We start from the raw sequence: 27,269 nt of genomic DNA, 5'->3' as shown, positions 1-27,269 counted from the left end.
CATGTGAATATATGTGCATGGGCTCACACATGCAGTGGTACATGTGAATATATGTGCATGGGCTCACACATGCAGTGGTGCATGTGTAGAAGTCAGAGACAGTTTGTGGGAGTTGGTTTGTTCCTTTCATTGTGTGGGTCCTGAGGATTGAACTCAGGTCATCAGGTTTTGTATCAACCCTCTTTACTCCCTGAGCCTTCTCTCAACAGCTCCTCACTAAATAATTTATTACCCTTTTATTAAAAAAAAAAAAAGCCTTCCACAAAACCATACAACAACAAAAAGATCTCCTGTAGCCCCAGGGTGGCTTTGAATTCCCCACATAGCTGAGGAATTTGAATTCCTGATGTTCTTGCCTCTACCTTCTAGATACTAGAAGTTGCCGTGCCTGGCTTCTCCCCCCAGAATTTAAGAAATTATTTAAGGTAAAAGTGGCGATGTGTGCTTATAAGCCGAGCTCTCAGGAAGAAGCTAAGGGTGATGATTTTGAGTTTGATGCCAACCCAGATTACAAAGCATCTCATCAACAAATCAATTTTCAATTTTCAATTATTTCTTAAATTTTTGAGGCTGGGGCTGGGGAGACAGCTTAGTGGTTAAGAGCACTGAGTGCTGTGCAGCTCTTCCAGAGAACCCGAGTTTGATTCCCTGTGCCCCCCATGGTAGCTCACAACCATCTGTAATTTTAGTTCTAGAGATACAACTCCCTCTTCTGGCCTTCTCAGGCAGACACATAACTACAAAGACATATATGCACAGAAAACACAGAAACATAAAATAAATAAACATTTAAAAGGGTTTTTTTGGGTGGAAGGTTCTTTTAAGTAACAGTCTTATGTTTTGTAACAACTGCATTCAATTTTACTACGTTTTTAATTTAAGGCTGTTTGTTTGTTTTCTGTTTGGAACAAGGTCTTATGCAGCCCAAACAGCCTCAAAGTTGTTGAGGCTGACCTTGAATTTTTTTATACTACTGTCTTCTCAAGGGCAAGCATTTTAAGACAGGCAAAACAAGCTATCTTTTAGCTTTGATTTGCTGTGCAAATATTGGGTGTGCAAGTGTATCTGTATCTCTGCGTGTCTCTCTGTGCATGTCTCTCTGTGTGTATTTTTCTCCCCCTCACTTTCCTCTTTCTCTTCCCCACTCTCGTGTGTGTGTGTGTGTGTGTATGTGTGTGTGAAAGAGAGAGATGGAGAGAAAGAGAGAGAGAGAGAGCAAGAGAGAGAGATCAGAGAATGAAATGACTTGTGGAAGTTCTCTCCTTCTACCCTGTGGGTCCCCAGGATAGAACTCAGGTTATAAGGCTTTGCAGCAAGCCCTTTTACCCACTGAGAACTTCTTGCTGGCCTCACTCTCTATTTTAATTCACTGATGGCAGTAGTGCTTACTTTTGAATCCCATCTGAAGGCTTACTTTTGTTGTTTGGTTTTTAAGGCAGGTCTTAACTTTGTGATCCAAGCTGGCTTAGAACTCACAGGAGTTATGCCGCCTCTGTCTCCCAAGTGTTGGGACTGCAGATGTGAGCCACTGTGCCTGACTGCTCCTGAAAGCTACTGTTTCACAACGGTCTTTTCTCTGTGTGGGTCTGCTTAGTTGCAGAGTTAGGTGGTGTCACTCTCCAGCTAATGGTCTGAAAATGAAGGCTCTGGCGGCTGAGGAAAGAGCTCTGGTGCAAAGAAAGCACGAAGACCTGAGATCTGTAAAGCCCATATAAAAAGCCAGGCATGCAGCTATAAACCCAGAACTGAGAAAACAGAGACAAGAGAATACCAAGAACTTGCTGGTCAGCCTGTCTAGTTTAATTGGTGAGCTTCAAGCTCAGTGAGACCCTGTCTCAAAAATAAAATGGAGAGTGATTGAGGATGAACTGACAGCAAGTCCTGGCCTACATACATACATGCACACATGTGAACTCCCTCACATGAACATATTAATACACAAACATTTGCACACACTTGTGTATACATTAACAGGTGTCTATACTGGCACACACATTATAATACACATGCATATACAAATGTGTACACAAACATATGCACAGTATACAAACACATGCATAAATGCATACATATACCTGGTGCATGCATGAACAAACACAGTCACACATATGAATGCATACATATTCACACATGGACACATGAGCACATACATATATGTTATGTATTTTTGTTTGTTTGTTTGTTTTTTGTTTTTCAAAACAAGGTTTCTCTGTATAGCCCTGGCTGTCCTGGAACTCACTTTGTAGACCAGGCTGGCCTCGAACTCAGAAATCCACCTGCCTCTGCCTCCCAAGTGCTAGGATTAAAGGCGTGCGCCACCACGCCCGGCTATGTTTTATATTACACTCCATCACTGGGCTACACCCCAGTCCAGGTTTCAAATGTTTATAAAAAGAAAAAAAAAGGCTATTATCTATACTGTTTCACAATTCCCTTAAAAAATGATCTCTTAATACTCAATTTCCAGGGAGCTGCAGCAGAGCTTCATTTGGAAACAATTGGCATACACTCTATTTTTGATACTAGGGATTGAACCAGAGCCTTGTAAAGGCCAGCACACTTTCTACCACCAATATGCATTCATTGCCCCTTTCCCATCAAGTGTTTTCAATCCAATTAATTTTAGTGTATTCTTAGATTTGTGCATCCACTACTACAAATTCAAGAATATTTTTATCGCCACCCCCCAAATAACTGTACCTGTTAGCTGTTATCTTGTGGTTCTTCCCCAGTTGCTAATTTACATTGTTTTTGTGGACTTGTCTAGTCGGGACATTTCTTATAAATGCCATATGTGGCCTTTTTTCAGCATTGGGTCTTCAGATTCAGCCACATTGTAGCAGGTGCAGCACTCTGGTTCCTTTTTAGGGCTCAATACTGCTCTACTGTGTGGATCTACCACACTATTTATTCATTCATCTGATGATCATGGTCAGGGTGGCGTTTCTACTTTGGGGCTATTATTATAAGCTTGCTAGGAATATTTATGAGAAATACTTATTTTTTTAAAGATTTATAAGCCGGGCATGGTGGCGCACGCCTTTAATCCCAGCACTCGGGAGGCAGAGGCAGGTGGATTTCTGAGTTCGAGGCCAGCCTGGTCTACGAAGTGAGTGCCAGGACAGCCAGGGCTACACAGAGAAACCCTGTCTCGAAAAACCATTAAAAAAAAAAAAAGATTTATTTATTTTATATATGTGAGTACACTGTAACTGTCTTCAGACATATCAGATGAGGGTATCGAATCCCATTACCAATGGTTGTAAGCCATCATGTGGTTGCTGGGAATTGAATTCAGGACCTCTGAAAGAGCAGTCAGTGCTCTTAACTGCTGAGCCATCTCTCCAGCCCCATGACCACATCTTTAGATGCATTGATGTAGTCATTTATACTGAGAACAGATCTGGGATCATATGGTAGTTCTGTGTTCAAACATCAGAGGCACTACCATTTATTTTATAACAGGCATTTAAGATTTAGGTATCTTCTAGCTGAGTGGTGGTGGTGCACACCTGTAATCCCAGCTCTCGGGAGGCAGAGGCAAGTGGATCTCTGTGAATTAGAATGAATTCCAGGACAGGCAAGAAAGCTTGTTTTGAAAACAAAAAAACAAAAACAAAAACAAAAAAACTTCTTAAGCACCAAGTAGTTGTTCACTGTAAGAAACTTCCCTGGTCTGCATACCTCATTCCACAAATGTACCCATTACCTTGGATTGCCTGGGTTTCATTCTGAGTCTTTCATGTCACTCCTTACCTGAAGGATCTCAAGGTCATTGCCCTCTTTGATAATATAAGCCCAACTGCAGGAAACATTCTTATTCTTTTGTGGGAGTTTTTGTTGTTGTTGTACTCTACATCCCTAGATGTGGAGAGGTGAGGTGAGGGCCTGCTTGTCTTTAGGTTTGTTCTGACCCCATCTCTTCACTCCACAGGGGACCACCAGACATCATGGCGCAGAAAGGGCAGCTCAGCGATGATGAGAAGTTCCTCTTTGTGGATAAAAACTTCATGAACAGCCCAATGGCTCAGGCCGACTGGGTAGCCAAGAAGCTGGTGTGGGTCCCTTCAGAGAAGCAGGGCTTCGAAGCAGCCAGCATCAAGGAGGAGAAGGGCGATGAGGTGGTCGTGGAGCTGGTGGAAAATGGAAAGAAGGTCACAGTTGGCAAAGATGACATCCAAAAAATGAACCCACCCAAGTTCTCTAAGGTGGAGGACATGGCAGAGCTGACGTGCCTCAATGAGGCCTCTGTGCTGCACAACCTGAGGGAGCGATACTTCTCAGGCCTCATCTATGTGAGTGTCTTGGGGTGATGGACTTCTTTCAGTCTCCTTGTGGAAGAGAGGGGATTAGAAATGTATTTGTGTGACCAGGGATGGTGCATCTTTGTAATTGCAGCATTCAGGATGTTGATGTGGAAGATCAAGAGTTCAAGGCTAGCCTGGGCTACATAGTAAGACCCTGTCTCCAAAAAAGCGCTTTCCTATGTGTATATGAGGACCTAAGTTTAGGTTCCTAGAACCCAAATACAAAGTAGGGCATGGTAACACATGTTTGTAACCCCTGTCCTGAGATACAGAGATTAGACTAGCTGGACTAGTATTTAGTCTCAAAAAAATAAGGCGGAGAATGAATGAGAAAGACATCCGTTATCAACCTCTGCCATGAATATACCTCTTGAAGATGCACATACACAAGCATGTACACACATATGCACCACATGCACACAAAATTGTGCTTACGCTATAGGTCAAAATTCTCCATATCTGACTACAAGTTGGGGTCACACTTCAAGGTGGAGTTGCTCAGACCTGAACTCATATAGCTCTGCCCTGCCCTGCCTGGTTTGAGGTATAGAACAGACTATCACATTCTTCAGTCCTCTTATTTGTAAAATTGGATTGATCACCTTCCACAGGTACATACAGATCCACATGGTCATTCACTCAGCATTAAAGCATATGACAGGTTCTAGGGTAGGGTGCTGATGCCCTTCCTGGCCTTTCTTCCATTTTAGAGTCAGGAAAACTCCTCAGAAAGGCTGGTGCCTTCCTGTCCCTGGGGACTAGTTCACATAAGGATCTAAACAAGAAACATGGGACCTAAGACTCTGTGGGTCCACTCCAAGTATGACTTGGAGTCACACTTTCCAACATGGCTACCCCTGAACACTTGCCTCTTAACTAATTGAGATGTGAGTTTGTTTGTTTGTTTGTTTGAAACATGATTATTTATGAGATCATTTCTTCAGCTATATCGTGGCCACATGTCATGAGCTTAACAGCTGCTATACCAGATGGCATAATTCTAAAACATTCTCACCATCAAGTTCTGTTGCTCAGCCCGACCTACCTGAGGATGGTGGAACTAGAGGACACTGGTTCCTGGTGGATTGGACCAGCTCCTCAGAACACAGAGGACACAGATGTTCCCAGTGTTCCCGCCAGGCAGGCAGAGACCATGTCTGCAGGTATCAGTGAGTCCTTTGGAAGGTTTCCTTTTTCTCCAAAATGCTCTTCCGTTCTCTGAACTGTGAGGAGCCTGGTCAGCCTCATGTACTGAGGCTCTTTCTACAAAGAGACCAGAGATGCTTCCTGGCAGTTGGACCCTTGAGAATGCCAGGGTTCTTGTTCTTGCTTGTGTGTTTGCTGTGACTGCCTGTTACTGGTACCTTGTTGGGCTCCTTGCATTACCTCTGGAAAAGGATGCTCTATGGCCACAACGTCTCATTCCAATCCTTCAGGTTATTCAACCTTTAACAATGTGGCACAATATAGTCACCTACAGATGTGTTTAGCCAAGTTTTTATCTATTCTGGGACTCACAGGGCCCATAGGCTGCAAGTTAGACACACCTATTACAGTTTGCCTCTTGAAAATGACAAGAAGTACCTCCCCCTGACCCCATAACTGTAAAATGCCCTGCAGGTAACTTTTTCCAAATTAGGAAAATTAGTACTACTTACTGAAGAGAGCACTGGGTTCTAGGACTCCAATCTCCCCTCAACATGTAGTACTACTGTGTGGGGATGGAGATTGCAGTCTCCCCTCAAAATACATCCCCAATATGTGGGGACAGAGATGGGCCTGTGTGCTCATTTCACCTGAAAACTCTATGACATGGTAGAAATCAGGAAGTATAGGGGCTTGGAAAAGTCCCGAGACCAGAGATCATTAGAAGCAGATTAAAGTGTCTGTAGGCTTCAAATATCTGTCATGCTTCTCTGGATTAGATCAATCCTCTTGGCCTCGGGACTACGGACCCACTGCTGCCTAGTATCATTCTGCTCAAGTGAATCACTTCATAGAAACTTCTGCCCATCATGAAAAATAAAAGCTGTATGGGTTTGGGAGCCAGGAGTGAGCTCCAGCCTACAACAACATAATGTAGGGTTTCTGTTGACTGACTGAGTGTGTCAGAGAATTCTGAACCCTTGACTCAGGAGGCTGGCTGGCTGATTTTTTTTCCCTTAATGATAGAATCCTTCCACTGGACTCATCTTAAACAAGGAGCCTTTCAGAAGGTCGTGGCAGGCCTTTTGTCCTCTGACATCTAGAAGGTTCTGTCTAAGACAGAGGGCTTTCTTCTTCTTTTGACCAAGGGTCCCTTGCAGAGTTGCTTCAGGGTTTAGGGCACACCTGGCACATAGCTCTGATTCCTGGCCTCATGCCCTCTGGCTCTTTTGTGTGCCGTTGGCCAAGACCTCTCTGTCTATAATTTATTATAGAGGACATTAGCAGTTAACTCTCTTCCAGGCGTTGCATTGGGGTTGGGGTGGAGGTGGTTAGGGGAGAGGAAAGGGCTTAACTTCGGGTCTATCATGTGCCAGGGACTTTCCTGCATAGGGACACCGTGGAAGCAGTCACTCTACAGGGCCTCAGAGTATAGAAAGAAAGAGGAGAGCTGCAGGCTACCTCTTGGGAAACCTCATAAATTTGTTCTTATAATTTTATAGCTTCAAAGATGAAGCCAGGATATTCACTTAAAAATTATCTTTGTAAAAGCATATGTTGAGGCTGGGGGGGGTGGTGGCTCAGTAGAGAAAGTGAAAGGACCTGACTTTGGATACTCAGTGCTCATGTAAGAAGCCAGGTGGTGGTGTGCTTCTGTAACGCTAGCACTGGTAGAGGCAGGTGGTTCCAGGACCTCACTGGGTGCCGCCTAGGCAGTCAGTGAATCCCAGAATCAGTGAGATATGTCCCAAATGATAGTGGAAGATACTCAATGTTGACCTCTGGCCCCTACACACATGCACATATATGCACACATGTACTGATTTGAATATGATGCATACACTTCCAAGAGAAAGTCATATGTTTCAAGAGACAGGAGTCCCTCCCTGCCTTTTGTCTTGGGGACAAACGTGACTTACAGGGTCATTTGTGCAGGTCTGAGAGTCTAACAAATCTAGCATCAGTATCACTCCCTCCTGTCACCTTATGCAGCTCACTGCCTTCCCTCAGCTGTGCTGTGGCCTTCTGCCTCCCTGTATCAGCACCTGGTTAGACCTAAGGCCTATTGGATAGATAGCTGTGGGATAGATACAGAGCTTTCCCTTTTATCCAGCCCTTCCCCTTCTCACCCCTACCCCTGCTCTTCAGGGAGAGTAGCCCACCGTGTGCTTGGAGATGTGAATCTCACTATTTAGCTCAAGCTGATCTCAAACTTGATGTCCTCCCACCTCAGCTTTCCCCGTGCTGGGAAACAGTGTGTTCTCAGCTTCTTTCTTTCCCACCAAGCCCTAGACAATATTTTATACATATATAAATTCAAAACACTTTCTGCTCCCTTTAAGTGGCAGCTTGGGTCATATTCTGTTGTGCATCTGTTTGGTCTCTCTCTGTTTCTGTCTCCCTCTGTCTCTCTCTGTCTCTCTCCTCTCTCTGTCTGTCTCTGTCTCTCCTCTCTCTGTCTTTCTCTCCTCTCTGTCTCTGTCTCTCTTTCCTCTTTCTCTGTCTTTCTGTCTCTCTGCCTTTGTCTCTGTCTCTTTGTCTCTGTCTCTCCTCTCTCAGTCTCTGTCTCTCTGTCTCTCCTCTCTCAGACTCTGTCTTTCTGTCTCTCTCTCCTCTCTCTGTCTCTCTCCCCTTTCTCTGTCTCTCTGTCTCTGTCCCTCTATCTCTCTCCTCTTTATCTCTGTCTCTCTCTACTCTCTCTGTCTCTGTTTCTCTGTCTCTTTCTCTTTCCTCTGTGTGTGTGTGCCTCTCTCTGTCTCTGTCTCTCATCTTAACATGTACTTTTTTCATAGCAGAGCAGAATCTCCTGCTTCAGCCATGAAATGCACCAGCAAGGCTATCCACTACTGACAGGCACTTCGGCTATCACTGGCCCCTCAGGCCCCAGCAGAAGTAAATCCTTTATAAAGTGTCAGTCTCCAGCACAAATGCTCAGAAAGTGTGGATGCCACAGTCAGCCTTGTAGAGAATGCAGGGTGGTGATTCTCAGGGTCTGGAGGAGGGAGGAATCTCAGGGTCTGGCCATGTGGCACCTAGTGGGTCATGAGGCAACACTGAGATTGCCCCTGACGTGTGCCTTTCATTCAGCTTCTTCCTCGTTACTTCCAATCCCCCTCTCTTCCTCAGGCCAAGGCCTTGGAAGCAGCTCCTGCTTGGTGCTCTGGGGCTGACCATATAAAGCATGGGGGAACAACCAGGCCTGCTTCCAAATACGGTCAAAAAAGGGAGATTCTACTCCAGCTGGGACCTGCTGGTGGCACTGGGCCTTGAGATGCCTTGCTAGGACAGGAGGAGGGATGTTGGGACCTCTGAATTCAAGCATCAGGAGAGGGACTCTCCTGGGCGTGAGACCCTGGTTTCCCCCAGATTTGCCAGCTGAGCAGACTCAGATCTGCCTGAAGCATGGCTTCAGTGTGTGCTGTGTGGATGGGCTCCAGAGGAGGAGTAAACAGGCAGGAAGGCAATACTCCTCTCCCTGAGGAACTGAAGGTTAAGTCTCAAACTCAGGACCAAGGGCTGAATCAGGGGCTGATTTAACATATGATACTGGCCCCAGGTTCTCCGAGCATCTTTTATGTACCTGTTAAAGAGTCATCCCGGTTGGCATTCCCAGCCCCTTACCTTAAATTCCCTAGCCTCTGAGCTCTGCTGCCCTTCCCTGCAGCTGTTCTTTCCCTATATAACCCAGCTGTTTTGGCTACATGGCCTCTTTGCCTTGTGGTCTCTTGGCTTCTTGTGGTCTCCTGGCTCACCCCTGGCCTCATAGCTCCGAGTTCCTTTCTCTTCCTCTCTTGTCCCTTTACCCCTAGACCTGTTCAGTCCAGGCTCTTCCCGGTGCTTCTGCTGTGCTCTCCCTCAGATCTACAACAAACCTTCTGCTCAGCCCATATCTAGGAGCATCAGGTCCTCATTTAGTTTTTCCTATTCAGAGGTGGAATCAGGAGGATTTCTTTCTCTTACAGATTTTACTCAGCAAATATTTACTGGATAAGTGTTTACCCTGTGCTGGGTGTCAGAGGCACACTGGTGTCAGTTCAGTCTGGGAGGGTGATGTGCCCTGAAAGAGGAGATGGAGAGACCTGGGGAAAGGAATTCCACGCACTGGGAACAGCATGTATAGAGGCTCCAAGGTGCTAAGTTTTCTGGTCTATTAAGACTGAGAATATCCAGGCATAATTACTTTGAGTGAGCACCTGCTACATACAGAGGTGGTGATAAATAACTCCTGTGCATCATTTCCGAGCCAAACCATGAGGGAATTGTTAGTATGTCCCTTGGTTTGCAGATCAAGATGACTGAAACTCAAAGAGGTTAAGAGATTTGTTCAGAGACTCCCAGCTAGAAGGTAGCACGGTCAGGGCTCAAATTTAAGTCCCCAGTATTCTTAATTACTGACTGGATTAATTAGTATCTATTAGATGCCAAGACTTAGGTTGGGGCTGAAGAGGACAGAACAGGAGCTCATGTGGTGTGGGTGACTGTAGCTGGCCCTTTCAGGTCAGACAATGACCTGGGAGACACCAGGCAGATCTCCCACCAAGCTGGAGCCTATCCTGGCTACTGCTGACATGGAAAGATGTCTCTTCCCCTGACTGTTCTAGGTAGCTATACCTAATTGACTGTAGATGACCCACATCCCACTTTTCTGCCTCCCTCTCTACCTCTGAGCATTCTCTCTTCTCATCTGGACTGCCCTCATTGTCCTTTAAGGTTTAGCACTCCAGCAGTTCCTACAGTCACCCCAAAAACTCTTCAGGAGTTCTCTTGTTCCTGTTCCTGTTGCTTGATGTGAGTCTTCAGTCACCCTCTCTTCCCCTGGAAGTTCTTGGAGAGGGACAGACACTGGTGGCTTTTCAAGCTTGGACCTTCAGGGCTCAGCGGCCCTGAGAGTCCTTCTCTTTGCCAACCCTGCAGCCGTGAGGAGCAGAGGGCATGGTCTTGTTTCACCACCACCATCTCTTTTTTAAAGACAGGATTTCATATTGACCAGATTGGCCACACACTTGCCTTGTAGCTGAGGAGGACTTTGAACTCCTGATGTTCCGAATACTGGGATTACAGAGATGCAGCACCATAGCTGGTTTATGTGGTACTGGGGATGGAACCCAGGGCTTGTGCATTCTCGGCAAGTACTCTACCCACTGAGCCACATTACCAACCTTTGTAACTTTACACCTTTGAACGTGCTGTAGAATGTCACCTCCTCTCCACTGGGAGTTCCCTATGCTACTGTATTTCGGTGGCATCTCTAGTTTGTGATATGTGACTCTTACTTCTCAGCATTTACATTCCTAAATTATTAAATTATAACTAAACATCTGGGCATGGTGATGCATATCTTTAATCCCAGGCTGGCAGGTCTCTGTAAGTTCAAAGCTAGTCTGGTCTACAAAGAAAGTTCCGGGACAGTCGGGGATAAACAGAAAAACTCTGTCTCAAAACAACCCAACCCAAATCAAACCAGACCACAAAATTACTTATGAGAATTCTTCAATAAATAATAGCACATTCTTCCTTCTATCTAAGGTTAGGACCCCTGCTGTGTACACACCACTCCCTCCTCCCTCAGGAGGGAGTTACATATTTCATTGCTGTTTTTGTTACAAATTAAAAACTATAAAATTAAAACAATAACATTGTTATTGGTGCCCTTTTGGTTTATGTTGTTTTTTGAGACAGTTTCTCTGTGAAGCCCTGGTTGTCCTTGAACTCATGCTGTAGACAACCTGGTGTGAACGAAGAGATCTGTTTGCCTCTACCTCCGAGTGCTGGAATTAAAGGTGTGTGCCACCACTGCCCATTGGTAGTCTTTTTTTTTTTTTTTTTTTTTTTTTTTTGGTTTTCGAGACAGGGTTTCTCTGTGTAGCTCTGGCTGTCCAGGAACTCACTTTGTAGACCAGGCTGGCCTCGAACTCAGAAATCCACCTGCCTCTGCCTCCTGAGTGCTGGGATTAAAGGTGTATGCCACCATGTCCCGCTGCCCATTGGTATTCTTTAAGTAGCATCCTTTCTTTTAATCAAATAAAAATAAAAATGAAATAAATAAAAACGGAATTTTGGGAAGCTGGGGAGATGGCTCAGTTGCTAAGGTGCTTGCTGCTCAAGCGTGAGAACCTGAGGTGAGTTCCCAGCCCCCATGGGGAAAGGCTGGGTGTAGTGAGCCACGCTCCTGTCATCTGATGCTGGGAGAGGAGGAGAATAGGGGACCCATGGAGTTTATGCTTACCCAGCCTAGTCAAATTGGTGAGTTCCAGGTTCAGTGAGGGAGCCCATCCTAAATAATAAAGAGTAGGGACTGGAGAAGATACCCCATGCTGACCCCTGTTCTCCACATGTCTGCACACATGTGCATGTGTACCCTACATATAAACATGTGCACAGAGACTTAAGTTATGTCCCCGAGGCTTAGTGAGGTAGAGGACAGAGGTGGGTTGGGAGCTTAGGAGTGAGTCCAGAACTGGTTAAGTCTTAACCACGGGTTGTCTGGGAACCCATCTTGCTTTTTTCTTCTTTCACCCTGGGTCCTGAGTTCAAGGCTGAGCTGCGGAGGAGTTTCTACACCATGACATGAGGCTGCTGGTCGTGGGTGTGGGAGTTCCCCCACCCATCCTAAGGTCTAAAACTGAGCCTGGTTCTCTCTTGCAGACCTACTCCGGCCTCTTCTGTGTGGTGGTCAACCCCTACAAGTACCTACCCATCTACTCAGAAAAGATCGTGGACATGTACAAGGGCAAGAAGAGGCATGAGATGCCGCCTCACATCTATGCCATTGCCGACACAGCCTACAGAAGCATGCTACAAGGTGAGCCTGCCAGGCCCCCAGAATCACCTCAGGGCTCAGACTCAGTCCTCACCCCCACCTGCCTGAGTCCCCATCAGGAATGTGGAGTTTGGCAGGCAATGCCTTGACTAAAAAAGGGCAAAAGCAAAAAGAACGTCGGTCTGCAGCAAGGAGGGGGCAGGGAACTCAGGGATTGAGCAAATACGGGCATCAGGAATCACCCTCTCTGACTTCTGCCATCCCCGTGGCTGTTCCAGAGCCCTGGCCCAGCTAGCAGCTAGAGAGAAAAAAAATGGGTATGGGCTGTGGATGAGCTGCAGAGACCTGGGTTGCCATCTGCCAGTTTCCATCCCTGGAATCATGTTCAGATATTTTTTTCTTCCTAGCCTCAGTTTCCTTGTATGTGAAAGGGGATAATAGTCTCTATGTTGAAGCCTCTGTGAGACTTCTGTTGTGGCTTTTTCACATGGAGGGCCTTTGCACACACACTCCAAGTCCACATGTGGCTGTTTGTGGATTCTTTATCTGAAAATGTTGAGACCAGAGCCATTGCAGATTTGGAACTGACCTCCCACCCCCAGATTTAGGAATATTTCCATATACACATGATGAGCATTTGTGGGTCTGAAACTCAAGTGTAAAAATAACGTTTATTTATGTCTTTATTTTATATAGTTCTGAGGTAATTTTGGACAATATTTCAAACAATTTTGTTCATGAAGCAATGTTTTGTCAAGGGGAATTTTCCCATTGTGGTTTCACGTTTGGAATAAAAAAAGTTTCAGATTTTGGATTTTTGGGTTTGAGCTTCTCAGCCCATGTGACTGCTATCTTGAATGAGCATTTCTATTGAGACAAAATTGCAGATACATCACAAAATAATAGGGAAAGTGTTAATTTAAGAGTCGCACTGAAAATAATTTTTATACCTGCCTACAATAGAATAATTACCATTGAGATAAAGATATGAATGAGGTATTCTAGAAAGTTCCCATGACTTTTCCCAGCCAGTGCCTCTTCAGCACACACCCCCTGCCTGCTAAGGTCACTGCTGTTCTAGTTTCTGTCATCATCAGCTTAGCCTTGAACTTTCGTGAAGGATACACTTACGTTAGTACTTTCTGAAGGGGCTGCTTCTCCTCAAACCTCCGAAGAAGCAGTAAGCACATGTCAGTCCCAGCATGAATTCTAGGGCAGAGCTGCCTGTGCTAGCATGGTCACGCCAGGCTATGTGACTGTGAATGAGCTCTAAACATTCTCTACCTCTGCTTTTCCTCTGGAAAAAGAGAGACACAACTGGGTCTTGGCCAGTGTGGCAGACCAAGCCTGTAATCCTCAGGACACAGAAACAGGATGATTCCAAGTTTGAGGCTATCCTGGGCTACACAATGAGTTTGAGGTTAGCCGGGGCTACAAAATGAGATCCTATCTCAAAGTTAACCAGTCAACCAATGCATCCATCCAAACAGAGAGGTCTGTGACCACCTCTTGGGGCTGACATGAGCATTAGATGAACTATTACATCTTATGTTTTCAAAACAGTGGCTGGTACTTGATCAATAAAAACCCTCCCTAAGCCTAAGACACTACAGGTCAAATATCCCTAATTCTAAAGTCCAAAATCTACAATGATCCAAGATCTGGGATAATTTCATTGCAAATTCTAGGTTGTGAAATTTTGCTTATGAGCAAAGTTATTAAAACATCCCGTGAGTCGGGCGAAATAGCGTGTGAGTAAAATCCCAGCCTTGGAGAGGCAGAGGCAGAGCCAGAGGCAGGCAGAGCTCTGTGACTTTGAGGTCAGCCTGATTAACACTTAGAGCTCCAAGACAGCCAGAACTACACAGAAAGATTCTGTTTATAAACATACTCATAAAACATCCCATGAGGCCGGGCAGTGGTGACCCACGCCTTTAATCCCAGCACTTGGGAGACAGAGGCAGGCAGATTTCTGAGTTTTCAGGCACTGGGGCGAGGTGGATGCAGGAAGTATGGACTATGCCCATTCCACGGCCAGCGCTGCGCGGCCAGGCGCAGTCTGAGGTCCCTACAGACCTGCCGGAGTCGGTTTGGGGGCGCTGGCCTGCTCGGATGCCAATGCTGCGGAAGAGTTGAGAATGGCGGGCGGGGGGGGGGGGGGGGCAGACTTTGGCCCGGGGCAGAAGGGAGGTGGGCACTCCGGCTTGTTAGAGCAGGGAGGAGAGTCCTAGGCTTGATCAGCTGCTTGGTTTGGCAGAAGCCATGGCTGGGAGGCACAGGGAGGCCTCCAGGTGGGAGGTTATAAATTTATGTAAAGATATAAATATGGACAAATATGGACAAACAAACTAATGGCAACTGCTCTGAGGAAAGTTAAACCTGAGAGGGCGGGGGAGGGGAGAGGGGAGAGGAGAGAGGGGAAAGGGCTTCCTTTTAGAGACGGGGAGATTGAGATTCAGAGAAGTGAATAACCTTCCATAGATTGGACGGTGTCAGAACTGTTTTGAACTTGGTGACTGTGACCCTAGGATTCTCAATTTAACAGTGGCACTGAGCTATGCTTGGCCCCTAGCCCAGGAAAGGCCTTTTGTCCCTGTGGGTCTTGCTTCTCATCTGAGTGTTGAAGGCTGAACACTTGGGAGCCCAGAGTCAGACTCAGCAAATTGCAGAAAGATCTGAAGAGGGAGCACTAAGTCTTCTGACAGGACCCTGTGGGTTGTCACTGAGGGTCCCTGGGGTGAAGTAGGGGAAGTGTGAAAGGCAGATAAGAGTTTGCTCTAACATGGTGAGTGGAGGCTCAGGAAGTGTGGAGCTGGCTTTGTGTCATCACAAGTGCCTTATTCTCACTTCATCAGCATCAAGAGAACCCTGTCAATGACAGAGAAAACACCTAGCTGGGGCTCTCAGCTCAGCCCTCTTCAAGAATAAGTTAAGTCTATGCAGTGGGCTGCAAGCAGGTCTCTCTGTTCTGTGGTTGCTATGCCTTAGGGGAAGTAGCCAGTGTCCAGCTGACAGCCTTGTCTGTAAATGAAAGGAGAAAAGGGCCTAGAGAGCCTGACAGATTTGTCTTAGAATTAGGAGTGAAACCTGGTGACTTTTCTCTCTAAGGCTGAAGAGGAAACTGGGCCCAGAGGCAAACAGACAAGCAGAGGCCATATGTCTTTGTTGTAATTTGTTTTTGCTTTATTTTTAAAAGATTTAAAAAACAAAACTGTGTATGGTTATTTTGTCTGGGTGTGTATGTGTCCACCATTATGCCTGCTTTATGTCCACTGGATCCAGAAGAAGGCACCAGATCCCTGGAAATGGACTTGTAAAACTCCATGTGGGTACTAGGGACTAAACTCAAGTTTTCTGCAAGAGCAGCAGTGCTTTTAACCACTAAGCCATCTCTCTAGCGCTATTTTTGTTTTTGAGACGTAGTCTCACTATGAGACTCTCGTGGCAATCTTCTGGCCTCAGCCTCCTGCTGGAATTACAGCACACTTTTGGGCCTTTAGGTCTTAGTCTTCCCAGGTAACTATAACAAAATGCGTTTATAAACAACAGAAATTTACTTCCTGCAGCTCTGAAAGCTGGAAGCCCAGATGAAGGAACTTAAGGGCTTGGATTCTGAGGGCACATTTCCTGTTCAGTCTGGTGAAGGCATGCCCATTTCCTGTTTAAGGATGGTGCCCCTGATGCAGTGTCCAAGGGGGAAATAAGATCCCTTGGGCTTTTTGTGAAAGGACATCAATCCCACTGGATATCTCCCACCTTGCTGAAGGGAGAGAAATGAGGGTGGAGATTTGGAGGGAGACACCGCGCTCAGATCATGGCACCTTCTAATTAGAAGGTGGGTGAACACGGCTCTGTACTCTACCCTCCTGATTCAGTCATTGCTGCCCATTAACACTTCCCTGGGTTACTAGTTTGATTTAGTCTTCATTCACTCACTCATGTATGCATTCAGGACAGAGTCACACTGTGTAGCCCAGAATGCCCTGGAATGTGAGTTCCTCTTGCCCTAGCCTCTCAGGGGTTAGAATTACAGGCATACATGGCTACACCTGGCCTCAGATCCTCGTTTTCAGTGGTGAAGATCGAGGACTGGGAGATAGCTCAGACGGTAAAGTGAGGATCTGAGTTTGATCCCCAGAACACAGCGTGGAAAACCTGAGCGTGGCAGCACCCGCTTGTAATTCCAGACCAAAAGAGGTGGAAACGGGAGGATTCTCGCCAGCCTAGCCTGATCAGTGAGCTTGTGAGAGTTTGTGAGAGACCCTGAGAGAGGCAGCACCTAAGGTTGATCTCCATGTGCATGTGTATGCATGTAAGCACACCACACCACCATGCTACTGACATGTACATGGGCCCACAGCTCTGAGCTGTGTCATGGGGAACTTCAAGCTTTCAATCTAGCTTCATGGAGCAGCTTTTGTGCTCTTGAAAAGTCAGGGTTTTTGTTTTGATCTCCGTCCCCCTCCCCCTCACAGCCCCCTACCACCCCACCCCCAACCCCCACCCCCGGGCAAAGAAACAGCGGTGGCAGGCACAGACTGGGAAGATGAGAAATAGTGTCAGGATGTTTGACTCAAAGTCACCATCCTACAAACCTCCAGGACAGGACTCAGGACATACGTTCACTTCCAGGAGGGTGTGGAGCTCTGCTCAGCTCCGCCCGGTCTGGACCACCTAATGGGTGGGTATAGTGCGTGTGGCTGAGTCTCCAGACATGGCTTCCCTCATCTGTCTAGCTCAGCTTTTAAGTCACCATACATTGTTGGCTTACTTCACCCTTCTTTGCCCATCTCTATCCAACTTTGGTCTGTTGAGACAGGATCTCACTGTAATTCAGGTTGGCACTCAATGCAATGTGTAGCTCAGGTAAACCTCTTGGGTGCATTGGTGGTGACAAAGCACTGCTAGCTGGAGGCTGGGAAGTGTAGCCGTAAATTTAGCTAAACTGCTCTGTGTTCCTGGCAGGTTGTGCTCCCAGCCACCTGCCAGAGCCCTTGGATTTGAGAATGAAATGTGTCACACAGGCTAGTAAATTTTAAATGCCTTGATGAGTTCAAAGATTGGGCAGTTCTAATACTTCCCACTACTAGCAAACACTCTCCTCTGGTACTTTTCAGGTCACGTCTTTTTAAATCTATATTTTATCTCTGTTACCCCAAACATAATTGGGGAAGTGGTCCATGTGGCCACTTTCCCTGATTCTCATGTCGGGAGGCCTTTAGGTCTGCTTTCTTCTCACTCTTCTTCTCTCCCAGTTCCTACCCCAAACAAATCCCCAAGTCACCTGCTAGCCATTGGCCAGTGGCTCTTTATTTATCAATCAAAAACTAATTGGAGACAAAGACCTTCAGCATTTGGACACGTTTGGGGTCTCTTGGGTATGGGCATGTGTCCCATTTGTGAGGGTAGAGCCTTCATGAATCCCTAGTTTCCCCATATAAGGTGGAGATGTGAATGTTGGACCCAAGTGGAACTCAGAGTTAGTAGAAACCCTCACACTCTTTGGTGTCCATGAGTTCTTACAGAGGCAGGAGGCAGTCAAGAATCTTAAAATATTGAGTAAATAGTGAATTCTGAGTTGGAAAAGTAGGCTTGCCCAGCAGAGTGAATATGGGGTGCCCATTCTGGTTTTTCATCCAGGAAGCATGAAAAGTATGTGTTTTCCAAGTTGATTGTCTCAGCAGGGTTGACTGAAGGCCGACCATATGCTGTAGCCCTGTTACAAATAGTCTAGCTAAGGGACATTAGTCAAGAAGCCCCACAGTGTAGGGAGGGAAGGTCCAAAATCTGAAGGCTGTTAACCTGGGGCCTGTCTCCTAGGCTAGGAGACAGTGGATGCCTCCTGGGAGGTGACTATGAACCTGAGATGGGAGAGCTTTGTGGGGCTGAAGGCAGAGGACAGGGAAAGAAAGAGCTGATCCCAAGAGGCCACCAGAGTCCCCTGTCCCTGGTGCCCCTTAAGGGTCTAGTTCTAAGGGTTAGAAAATGCTCCCTTGGGCCCAGTGCCTATAGCCCACATGAGTCTCCGAGGGAGAAGGTAGAATGGAAGAGAAAGGGCTCAGGCCCACAGGGACCCAGAGTAGAGTCAGGGCTACAGAGCTAGGGTAGAATCCGTCTCTTTGTGTCACAGTGTCTTTGTTGTCTGTTCCGGGTTGTGTGGGGATCACCATGAGCCATGCCTGAGCCTTAGCTGACATCTGCTCTGGTGTCAGAGGAGGACCCAGGATTGACAACTTTGTGCTAGCCTCACACAGTGTGTAGAACCTCTGGAAGCTAACTTCCTGGGGGATGGACGTAGGGAGTCATTTGCTTTGGACTTGGGATCCTCCCTGCTCCTGTGCCCCCTTTCCTGTTATCTACAGCTGGCTGGTACAAAAATGAAGAGAGGCGTGGAGTCTGGGATGCATTCCCAGCTCCACTTTCCTTTCTCCTTTTATGGGTAGCCTTCAGGCCTCAGTCTCAGCAGCCAGCTAGCAAGAACTCCAGCAGGGATCAACTGAAATAGCTAGTCCATGAGACTCTGAGATGCCGGGCATCTCCAGAGAGTCCTTGCCTGCTGTGCCTTAGTGTAACCCCAGGCCCATTACCCCACCTCTCAAGCACATCACAAGACCCAAATTTCTAAAGACAAGTCCCCAGGCCAGGTCGGAAGGGTAGACAGAGGCAGATTAGTGGTGAGGCAAGGTCCCAGGACCAAAGCTAGAAGCTGAGCCACAGTAAGGCGGTCATTGCCCATAGGCACAAAGTATATGCTTCCTGCCTTTGAGCTGCTTTGCTCAGCTTGGGGATTCTCTGTCCACCCCCCTCCTGCACTACTATATGTCCTTGACATAGTTCATTACAGATGTGGCATGAAGGGCTTCTTGTTACTCTGGGAAGCCACAGAGGTGTACTGGGGTCAGTGCACTGTACATGTCCTGCTTACAAGTGTGGCTACAGCCCTCCCCTCAGCCATTTTCTTGCCCGTTTGACTCCTGTCTTTATTGCTGTGAAAAGGCAGTATGCTAAGGCAACTCTTATAAAACAAGGCATTTGGGGGCTGGGGAGATGGCTCAGCAGTTAAAAGCACTGACTGTTCTCCCAGAGGACCCAGGTTCAAATCCCAGCATCTACATGGCAGCTTACAACTGTCTACAACTCTGAGATCTGACACCCTCACACATACATACAGGCAAAACACCAGTGGACATAAAATAATACAAAACAATTTTAAAAAAATAAAGCAAAGCATTTGATGGGGGCCTGGCTTGTAGTTTCAGAGGGTTAGTTCATGATCATGGTCATCATGGTGGGAGACAAGCAGGCATGACATTGGAGTAGTAGCTGAGAGCTTTACATCCTGATCTGCAAGCAGAAAGAAGCACTCAGAGAAACCTCAAATCTCATCCATTGTGACACACCTCCTCCAACAAGGCTATATCACCTCCAGTGAGGCCACGCCCACTCCAAAAGGCCTCACCTCCTAATCCTTCTCAAACAGTTCTACTAACTGGAGACTAAGCATTCAAATGTATGAGCCTATGGGGGGCCATTTTCATTAAAACCACCACAAATCCCACACTCTGCCATTAGTGATGTAGAAGCAAGAAACAGTGGCTCTTGTTGGCTTATGTTTCCAGGGCCTGGTGCACAGCAGAACTTACCTGTGATGGTATAAGCCTAGTGTGGTAGCAGTGTCTGAAATCCCAGCTCCCAGTAGGTAAAAGCAGGATGATTGTGAATTTGAGGTCAGAGCTACATAATTGTTTCAAAAACAAACAAAAAGAAGGAAGTACAAAATTATTGTGTTTTTAAAAATGTCTCTATCTATCTATCTATCTATCTATCTACCTATCTATCATCTACCTATCTATTGCATGAGTGCTCTGTTGCGTGCACACAACTGTTGTAGCAGGTGTCAGCACTTTTTCCTTTTCATGGCTAAATAGTATCTCGATGAATGGGCATACAGAATTTTTAAATCCAATCATCAGTTGATGGACATTTCCTTTCCTTCTTCTTTGAGGTGAATGTGAATATAATGCTGCACAGTCTTTTTGTATATGTTTTTACCAACTTGGAAAAGAAAACAACAACACTGTATGTTATATATATATATATATATATATATATATATATATATATATATATACATATATATATATATATATATATATATACTTTCAAAAATATATTGAAAAGCTAACAAGTTAAATAATGATCATGGGGAGGTTAATTGCTATAATACAGAGAATCTTTGGTCTAAAGGAGCCAGGGAGAGCATGAAGCCCTTATAAATATAGGAAAAGACATGCCTTTCTCAATATTCTTTCTTCAATCTTCAGGCAAGTTGTTTTTGTGAAAATATAAATCTCCCAAGAATCTCCCATAGAGTTAGACAATGTGCAACTGTTACCACTATCCAGAACAGCACTACAGGCAAGGTGTGCAGTAAATAGGCCCCTGCTGCAGCTCTCAGACTGTGGAATCAGAGACAGTATCACCAAGGTACTGGCTCTCAGATAACATAACAAGTCCTGAAAGAAAAACTTATATGTGAAAGTCCTCAGCAGTACAATTCACAATAGCTTTAATGTAGCAACAACCCAAATGTCTATCCGTGGATGAATAAAATGTGGTCTATGATACAATGGAATATTTCTTTACTGTGAACAGGGAAAAAAAGCAGTAATATATACTACAATTCAGATAACCCTCCCAAACATGATACATGTGCTGTGTGTCTCTCTCTACCTGTGTGAAATACCCAGGACATATAAACGTGCACACAGATGCAGACAGGGCACACAGTTGCTAAGGGTTAGTGGGAATGGCTGGGTAGACAGGGATGGCCTAATGGGTATAGGGTTTTATTTGGGAGTGACAGAATATTCTGAAACTAAATAGAGATGGTGCTCATGTGATGTGAATTTCCTAAGTGAGTTGGCCCATGTGATGTTAATTTCACAGCCATGAATATGGACCTGAATAGACAAGGAGGTGTGTGCTGGGAAAGAAGGCCTTGTTCTCTTTTTTTAAAAAAATGACAAATTACATGTATTGGTTTTGTATATGTGCACTGGCATGTGCACACATGTGGAGGTCAAAGTATAGTTTGTGGGAGTCAGTTCTCTCCCCCACCATGTGGATCCCAAAGTTACATAGATCTTCAGATCTGATCACATGGCCTTTTATCCACAAAACCTGGCTCATCCCCTGGCTCTCTCCAAGACTGGGCTCAGTGAGGAAACAGAAAGTCCCAGGCATGGAAAGTTTAGGCAAACTCCCTGGGGTCAGGCTGACAGCTGACTGCCCAGAGTTGTGCTTCCCACGCTTGTGTTTCCGATGGGAACATCCCGGGCCAGGGAGCTGCCGATGGCCCTCAGCACAGAGCCTGCTCCTCCTCCTTGGAGGTCTGGGAGCCTCTGACCCTATAAATCTCTGTTGCTCAGGGGCCAGCTCTTGTCAGCTGCTGAGAAAGCCTGGCTCCCTCCCCAGGTCAGATGGAAGAACAGAGCCCATGATCTGCCAGTGTTCAAGCCTTTTTTTTTTTTTTTTTTTTTTTTTTTTTTTTTTTTTAAATTATGGAGGCCAGGGCTGGGGATATAGCTCAGAGAGCAAAGTGCCTGCCTAACAGGCATGAGACCTCCGTCCCCAGTGCTGCATAAACAGTGAGTGCTGGAGACCTGGAATCATAGAACTGAGAAGGTAAAGGGCAAAGGGATCAGACATTCAGAGGAATCCTAGCCTATATAGTGAGTTCTAGGTTAATCTGGGCTATAGAGACCTCATCAGTTCCTGTCAGGACCTCAGGCTGCAGAGACAGTTTTGTCACCTGGGTTCTTGTCACAGGACACTTGTTCCTCCAGCCCTTCAGTTAGTGTGTATTGAGCTTCTCTCTCTCTCTCTTTCTTTCTTTCTTTCTTTCTTCCTTCCTTTCTTTCTTTCTTTCCCTCTTTCTCTCTTTCTCCCTCTCTCTCCCTTCCTTCTTTTCTCTTCTTTTTTTCTTTCTCTTTCTCTCTCTCCCTTCCTTCTCTTCTCTTCTCTTCTCTTCTTTCTTCCTTCCTTCCTTCCTTTCTTTCTTTTTTCCATCCTTCCTTTTTCTTCCTTCCTTCTCTCCTTCCTTCCTTCCTCTTTTTTCTTTCTTCCTTTCTTTCAAGATAGGGTCTCACTATGTAGCCCTGACTACTTACTGTATAGCCAAGGATGACCTTGAATTCCGATTTCCTGATTCCGTTATCCATCTATCCATCCTCCTGTCTATCCTCTGATCTGTCCATCTATCCTATGATATATTAAAAACAGACAACAGTGCTCCCAAACATGTACTGGGCACTGAAGGTACAGTATCCTGTGGTGAATTGAGGCTGAAGGCATGGAACTCAGAATAGATGGCACTACCTTTGGCACTCTGGTATCTCTGCTCTTGTCATCTGGTGATTGGAATGTTGGTCACTGTTCCCATATTCCTCAGAGGTTCCTGGCTGGCCCTCTGGAGCACTTTCTGAGCAGAAAGCTGTCAATGACGCCTGCTTGATCTTTGATCTCATGATGTCCTCTGTATGGGGCGGGGAGGCACTGAATTGTCGCCTTCCAGAAGGAAAGAGCCTACCTAGGAACTTGCAGATTGTGGAAACAGTGTCACGGGTCAAAGGAGGTTGAATGACAGACACCAAGGGCCTGGAAGGAAGCAAGAGAGATCTCTGTTCTACTCTATCTCAGACCAAGTAGAAATTCTAAGTCAGACGATCCAGTCAACCTAGCTCTGAGCATATTCTTAACCCTTCCTTGGGAACAAAAGGAACCACCCCGAGGCTCCTGTTGCAGTTAGGGTGATTATTGCTGTGACAAAACACCAAAACAACGTGAGGAGGAAAGGATCTATTTGCTTACACTGTATGTCACGGAAGAAAGTCAGGGCAGAAACTCTTTTTTTTTTTTTGATTTTTAATATTTTTATTACATATTTTCCTCAATTACATTTCCAATGCTATCCCAAAAGTCCCCCATAGCGCCCCCCACTTCCCTACCCACCCATTCCCATTCTTTTGGCCCTGGCATTCCCCTATATTGGGGCATATAAAGTTGGGCAGAAACTCTTAACAGGGCAGGATCCTGGAGGTAGGAGCTGATACAGAGGCTATGGAGGGTGCTGCTTCCTGGCTTTCTCTCCATGGCTTGCTCAGCTTGTTTTCTTATAGAGCTCAGGACTGCCAGCCCAGGGATGGCCCCACCCACAATGGGCTGGGCTTCTCCACATCCTTAATTAAGAAAATGTTTTACAGGGGATGTTATGGAAGTATTTGTAAATTGAGGTTCCTTCCTTTCAGATGACTCTAGTTTATGTAAAATAAAGTTTATGACTCAAGTTGACACAAAATATCTAGCACAGCTTTCTAAAAGGACAGGAGTGAAATAGGGACAGACCTAAAGAAACCTGCATTACTCTCCCCAAAAGAGAGATGAGCACTGGTCACAACCCAAGGTTGTCACTGTAACACATCACAGCTAATGGAGCAGACACAGTAAGCTAGAACACTTATGCCAGGCCTCAGAGCAGAGATACCTATAGCCACAAGAGTGCCTGGTCAGCCTGCACCCAAAGTGTGACCAGTCTATAACCTAATCAGGACGGGTGAGGCTCTGGGAGCCCCAGAGCTGGTGTGATTGGAGGCCAGCACCCCTCCCACCAAGGGCACCATGCTCAAGATTCTTTCAAGAAACACCTCAGGCACTGCAGTTGTCCATGTGGGTTTACTTTGGTCTCCTGTGTCCTGGGTATCCAGTACAACTGGCCCCTGGCCACTTCCAGTCTGGCCATCATGTGGGAAGTAGATAATGCTGCCTGACTTGAACCAGGTCCAGACCCTTAGATTCAGGGCTCAGTCTAATTCACACTCTGTTTTTTATTTCTCTGTTTGCAGATCGCGAAGACCAGTCCATTCTGTGCACGTAAGTGATGTGATTTTTCCTTTGTTGTCTACTGAATCCAAAGATCTCCAGGATGGTGAATTTTGATGTGTTCACAGTTGTAATTGCCTAGCCTTGTCCCTGGGACAGGGTACATGTGATGGAAACCAGCATACTTGAATTCGTAAGGACACTGGTGCTGTTCTATTTTTGATTACCTTTTAAAAAAATTTATCATGTAAGTGTGTGTGATGGTTTCTATATGCTTAGCCCAGGGAGTAGCACTATTAGGAGGTGTGGCCTTGGTGGAGTAGGTGTGTCCCTGTGGGCATGGGCTTTAAGACCCTCATCCTAGCTGCTTGGAAGTCAGTCTTCTCTTAGAGGCCTGCAGATGAAGATGCAGACCTCTCAGCTTCTCCTGCACCGTACCTGCCTGGATGCTGCCATGCTCCCACCTTGATGATAATAGACTGACTCTCTGAACCTGTAAGTCAGCCCCAATTAAAGTTGTCTTTCTAAGACTTGCCTTGGACATGGTGTCTGTTCACAGCAGTAAGACCTTAACTAAGACAGCACGTAAGGACACACAAGTGCCATGATGCATGTAGAGGTCAGATAACAACTTGCAGCAGTCATTTATCTCCATCCACATGGGTCCTGGGGATCAAATGCAAACCACTGAGATTGGCAGCAGGTACCTTTACATTCTGAGCCAGCTCCCCAGGACTGGGACACAATGCCGGGCATAATTAACTGGAAACAGGAGAGATTTATTGATGTTGTGCTCATGATTTCAGAGAGTTTGGTTCATAGCCATCCAACCCCAAGTGCTTGGGCAGAATATCATGGTGGTTGGAGGATATGAGAAGTTCTTCACTTCTTTTATTTATTTATTTATTTATTTATTTATTTACATTTATTTTGTGTGTGTGTGTGAGTGAGAGAGAGACAGAGACAGAGAGACAGAGACGGAGAGAGAGGGAGAGAAGGGGGGAGGGAGGAAGGAAGAGAGAGGGAGGGAGGGACAGGGAGGGAGGGAGAGAGAGAAGGAGAATGAGAGAACAAGAGATTAAGAACTAAGGAAGGTGCCAGGACTAGCGATCCTTTGTCTTAGGGTTGGGGAGTAGGAAACTTATAACTATAAGATCAATAAACATGTTCAACCAGGAGCTCCAGGGGCCCTTGTCTGTATTTTGTACATAAACTTTTATTGAAACACATCTGCAACCTAGTTGTTTACACACCAGCTTCCACAGCCATGCTGAGTAGGTATGAGGGGACTCCACAGCCCACTTGCTTTTCTTTTTACTGGGATGTAACACCGTGACCAAAGGGGGAAGGGGGTTAGTTTATATCATAGTCCATCAACAGAGGAAGTCAGGGCAGGAACCCAAGACAGGGACTGAAGCAGGCAGAGTCCATGGGTTATCACACCTCATAGCTTGCTCAACCTGCTTCCTTATGATCTAGGACCACCTGTCCTGGGGTAGCACTCACACATCAATCACTACCTAAGGGGGAGGCTTCCTCAGGTCAGAGTCCTTCTTCCCAGCTATGTCTAGGTTTGCGTCAAGTTGACAGACACCAAGGAGAACACCCACAAAGCCTGAGATGTGCTACCTACCCTGGGTCAGAAGTGACTTTCCCACTCTACCTCTAACCAGGGAGAAGTGTGGTGGGGTTTATGGGATAACACTAGGACGGATGGTGGAGATCATAGTACTGACAGAGCACATAGGCACAAGGGAGGAAGTGGCTGTGAGAAAAAGCAGCTAGGGTTGTGTGACAGTCACCATTCTGAGTGTCATGTTCTCTTGTTTAACACTCGCAGTGGTCATATGGAATATCCAACATACACCTATTTTGTAGGTAAGGAAACAGGCACAGGAGGTTAAGTAACTTCCCAGCGCCCATGCAGATGACTGGTTGAGCAAGCACTTGAATGTAGGCTGTCTGATCCAGGAGCCCCCTATGCCATTCAAGCTAATGAAGTTTATAGGAGACAAACACCTTGAGTCTCATATAATATTCAAAATGCCTAACTGGGCTTTGCAGAATATATAGGAGTTGCTATTGGACACCAATACCAAAGGACACAGCTAGCTTGCAGTAGGGGTGGGACTTAGGAGGAGCTGTGAGCATACAGCCAATTGGCTCCTTGTTGGGGCCAACAACAGGCTGTAATAAGCTCTTAGTGGTGTTCAACTCAGAGAGGCAGAACTATCACATAGTTAAAATTATTTAAATGAGGGGCTGGAGAGGTGACTCTGGGTTAAGAGCACTGGCTGCTCTTCCGGAGTACCTGGAATTCAATTCCCAGCACCTACATGGCAGCTCACACCTGTCTGTAAACCCAGTTCCAGAGAATCTAATACTCTCACACAGACATACAGGCAGGCAGAATAGCAATGCACATAAAATAAAATTACTCAAATCAAAATGTACAATTCCATGATGAGACGTCATGGAATTTTCAGAACTTTCTATCTAGCACAGGGATCTTCTCAGAGTAGTCCCCAGAGACTGTGCAGGTCACACATGCCAAGGGAGAGTACAAAGCCCAGGAGATCCTGTCTAGCTAAGCCAGGGGCCTCCAGGAATAGGAAGCTGAGGACAAGTTCCTCAGAACAGGACAGGGACTCGGATGGGGACAGCACTGTCACCCAAAGTTCCAGAGTCAGGAAAGCAGCGATAGCTAGGCATGTCTCTGGAATCACACAGAGCCTGCCAACTTTAGATGCCTGGAGCCTGGTGCTTGGCTGTATTTGTTGGCAAGGCTGCCTAAGACTATTTTTATCAGCTATCAAATAGTTGAGCCTAGAGGACCATAGGGAAGAGAAGGGTTCCCAGAGTCTGTGGCTGCTCATGTCCCCACTGTTGTCAGGAGCAGAGACTGAAGGTCAGATGACAAAGAATGAGACAGTAGGAATGGGGTAGGATGCTGGTGTGCCAAGTGTGAGATCTGTGTTCAAAACCCAGGATTTTCTCTCTTTGTCCTCGTTTTCCTTCAGGTGAAAGGGAAGTCTACCCACTGTTTTGACATTAGCTCAACTGAAGTAACTTATACTATGGTACAATTTATACTATGGTGTCATTTATATTATGGTGTGCAACTGAGTGGCCTCGTTCTTTTTTTTTTTTTTTTTTTTTTTTTTTTTTTTTTTTTT

The 27,269-nt window shown here is 46.0% G+C and overlaps 1 protein-coding gene across 4 annotated transcripts in view; it reads left to right on the top strand.

Moving 5' to 3' along the window:
* Positions 1 to 27,269, top strand: part of Myh11 (myosin heavy chain 11) — a 98,883-nt gene that overhangs the window by 10,695 nt on the left and 60,919 nt on the right. For all 4 annotated transcript variants that reach the window (XM_021185416.2, XM_029470543.1, XM_029470541.1 and 1 more), the window contains exons 2-4: positions 3,935 to 4,295; positions 12,099 to 12,255; positions 24,117 to 24,144. In XM_021185416.2, coding sequence (XP_021041075.1) covers positions 3,951 to 4,295; positions 12,099 to 12,255; positions 24,117 to 24,144 — 530 coding nt within the window. In that variant the 5' untranslated portion in view covers positions 3,935 to 3,950. The remainder of the gene's footprint in view (positions 1 to 3,934; positions 4,296 to 12,098; positions 12,256 to 24,116; positions 24,145 to 27,269) is intronic.

Source organism: Mus caroli, chromosome 16 (assembly GCF_900094665.2).
Source record: "Mus caroli chromosome 16, CAROLI_EIJ_v1.1, whole genome shotgun sequence".
In the NCBI taxonomy this organism is placed as follows: domain Eukaryota; kingdom Metazoa; phylum Chordata; class Mammalia; order Rodentia; family Muridae; genus Mus; species Mus caroli.
This window is presented reverse-complemented; position numbering and strand designations above follow the sequence as displayed.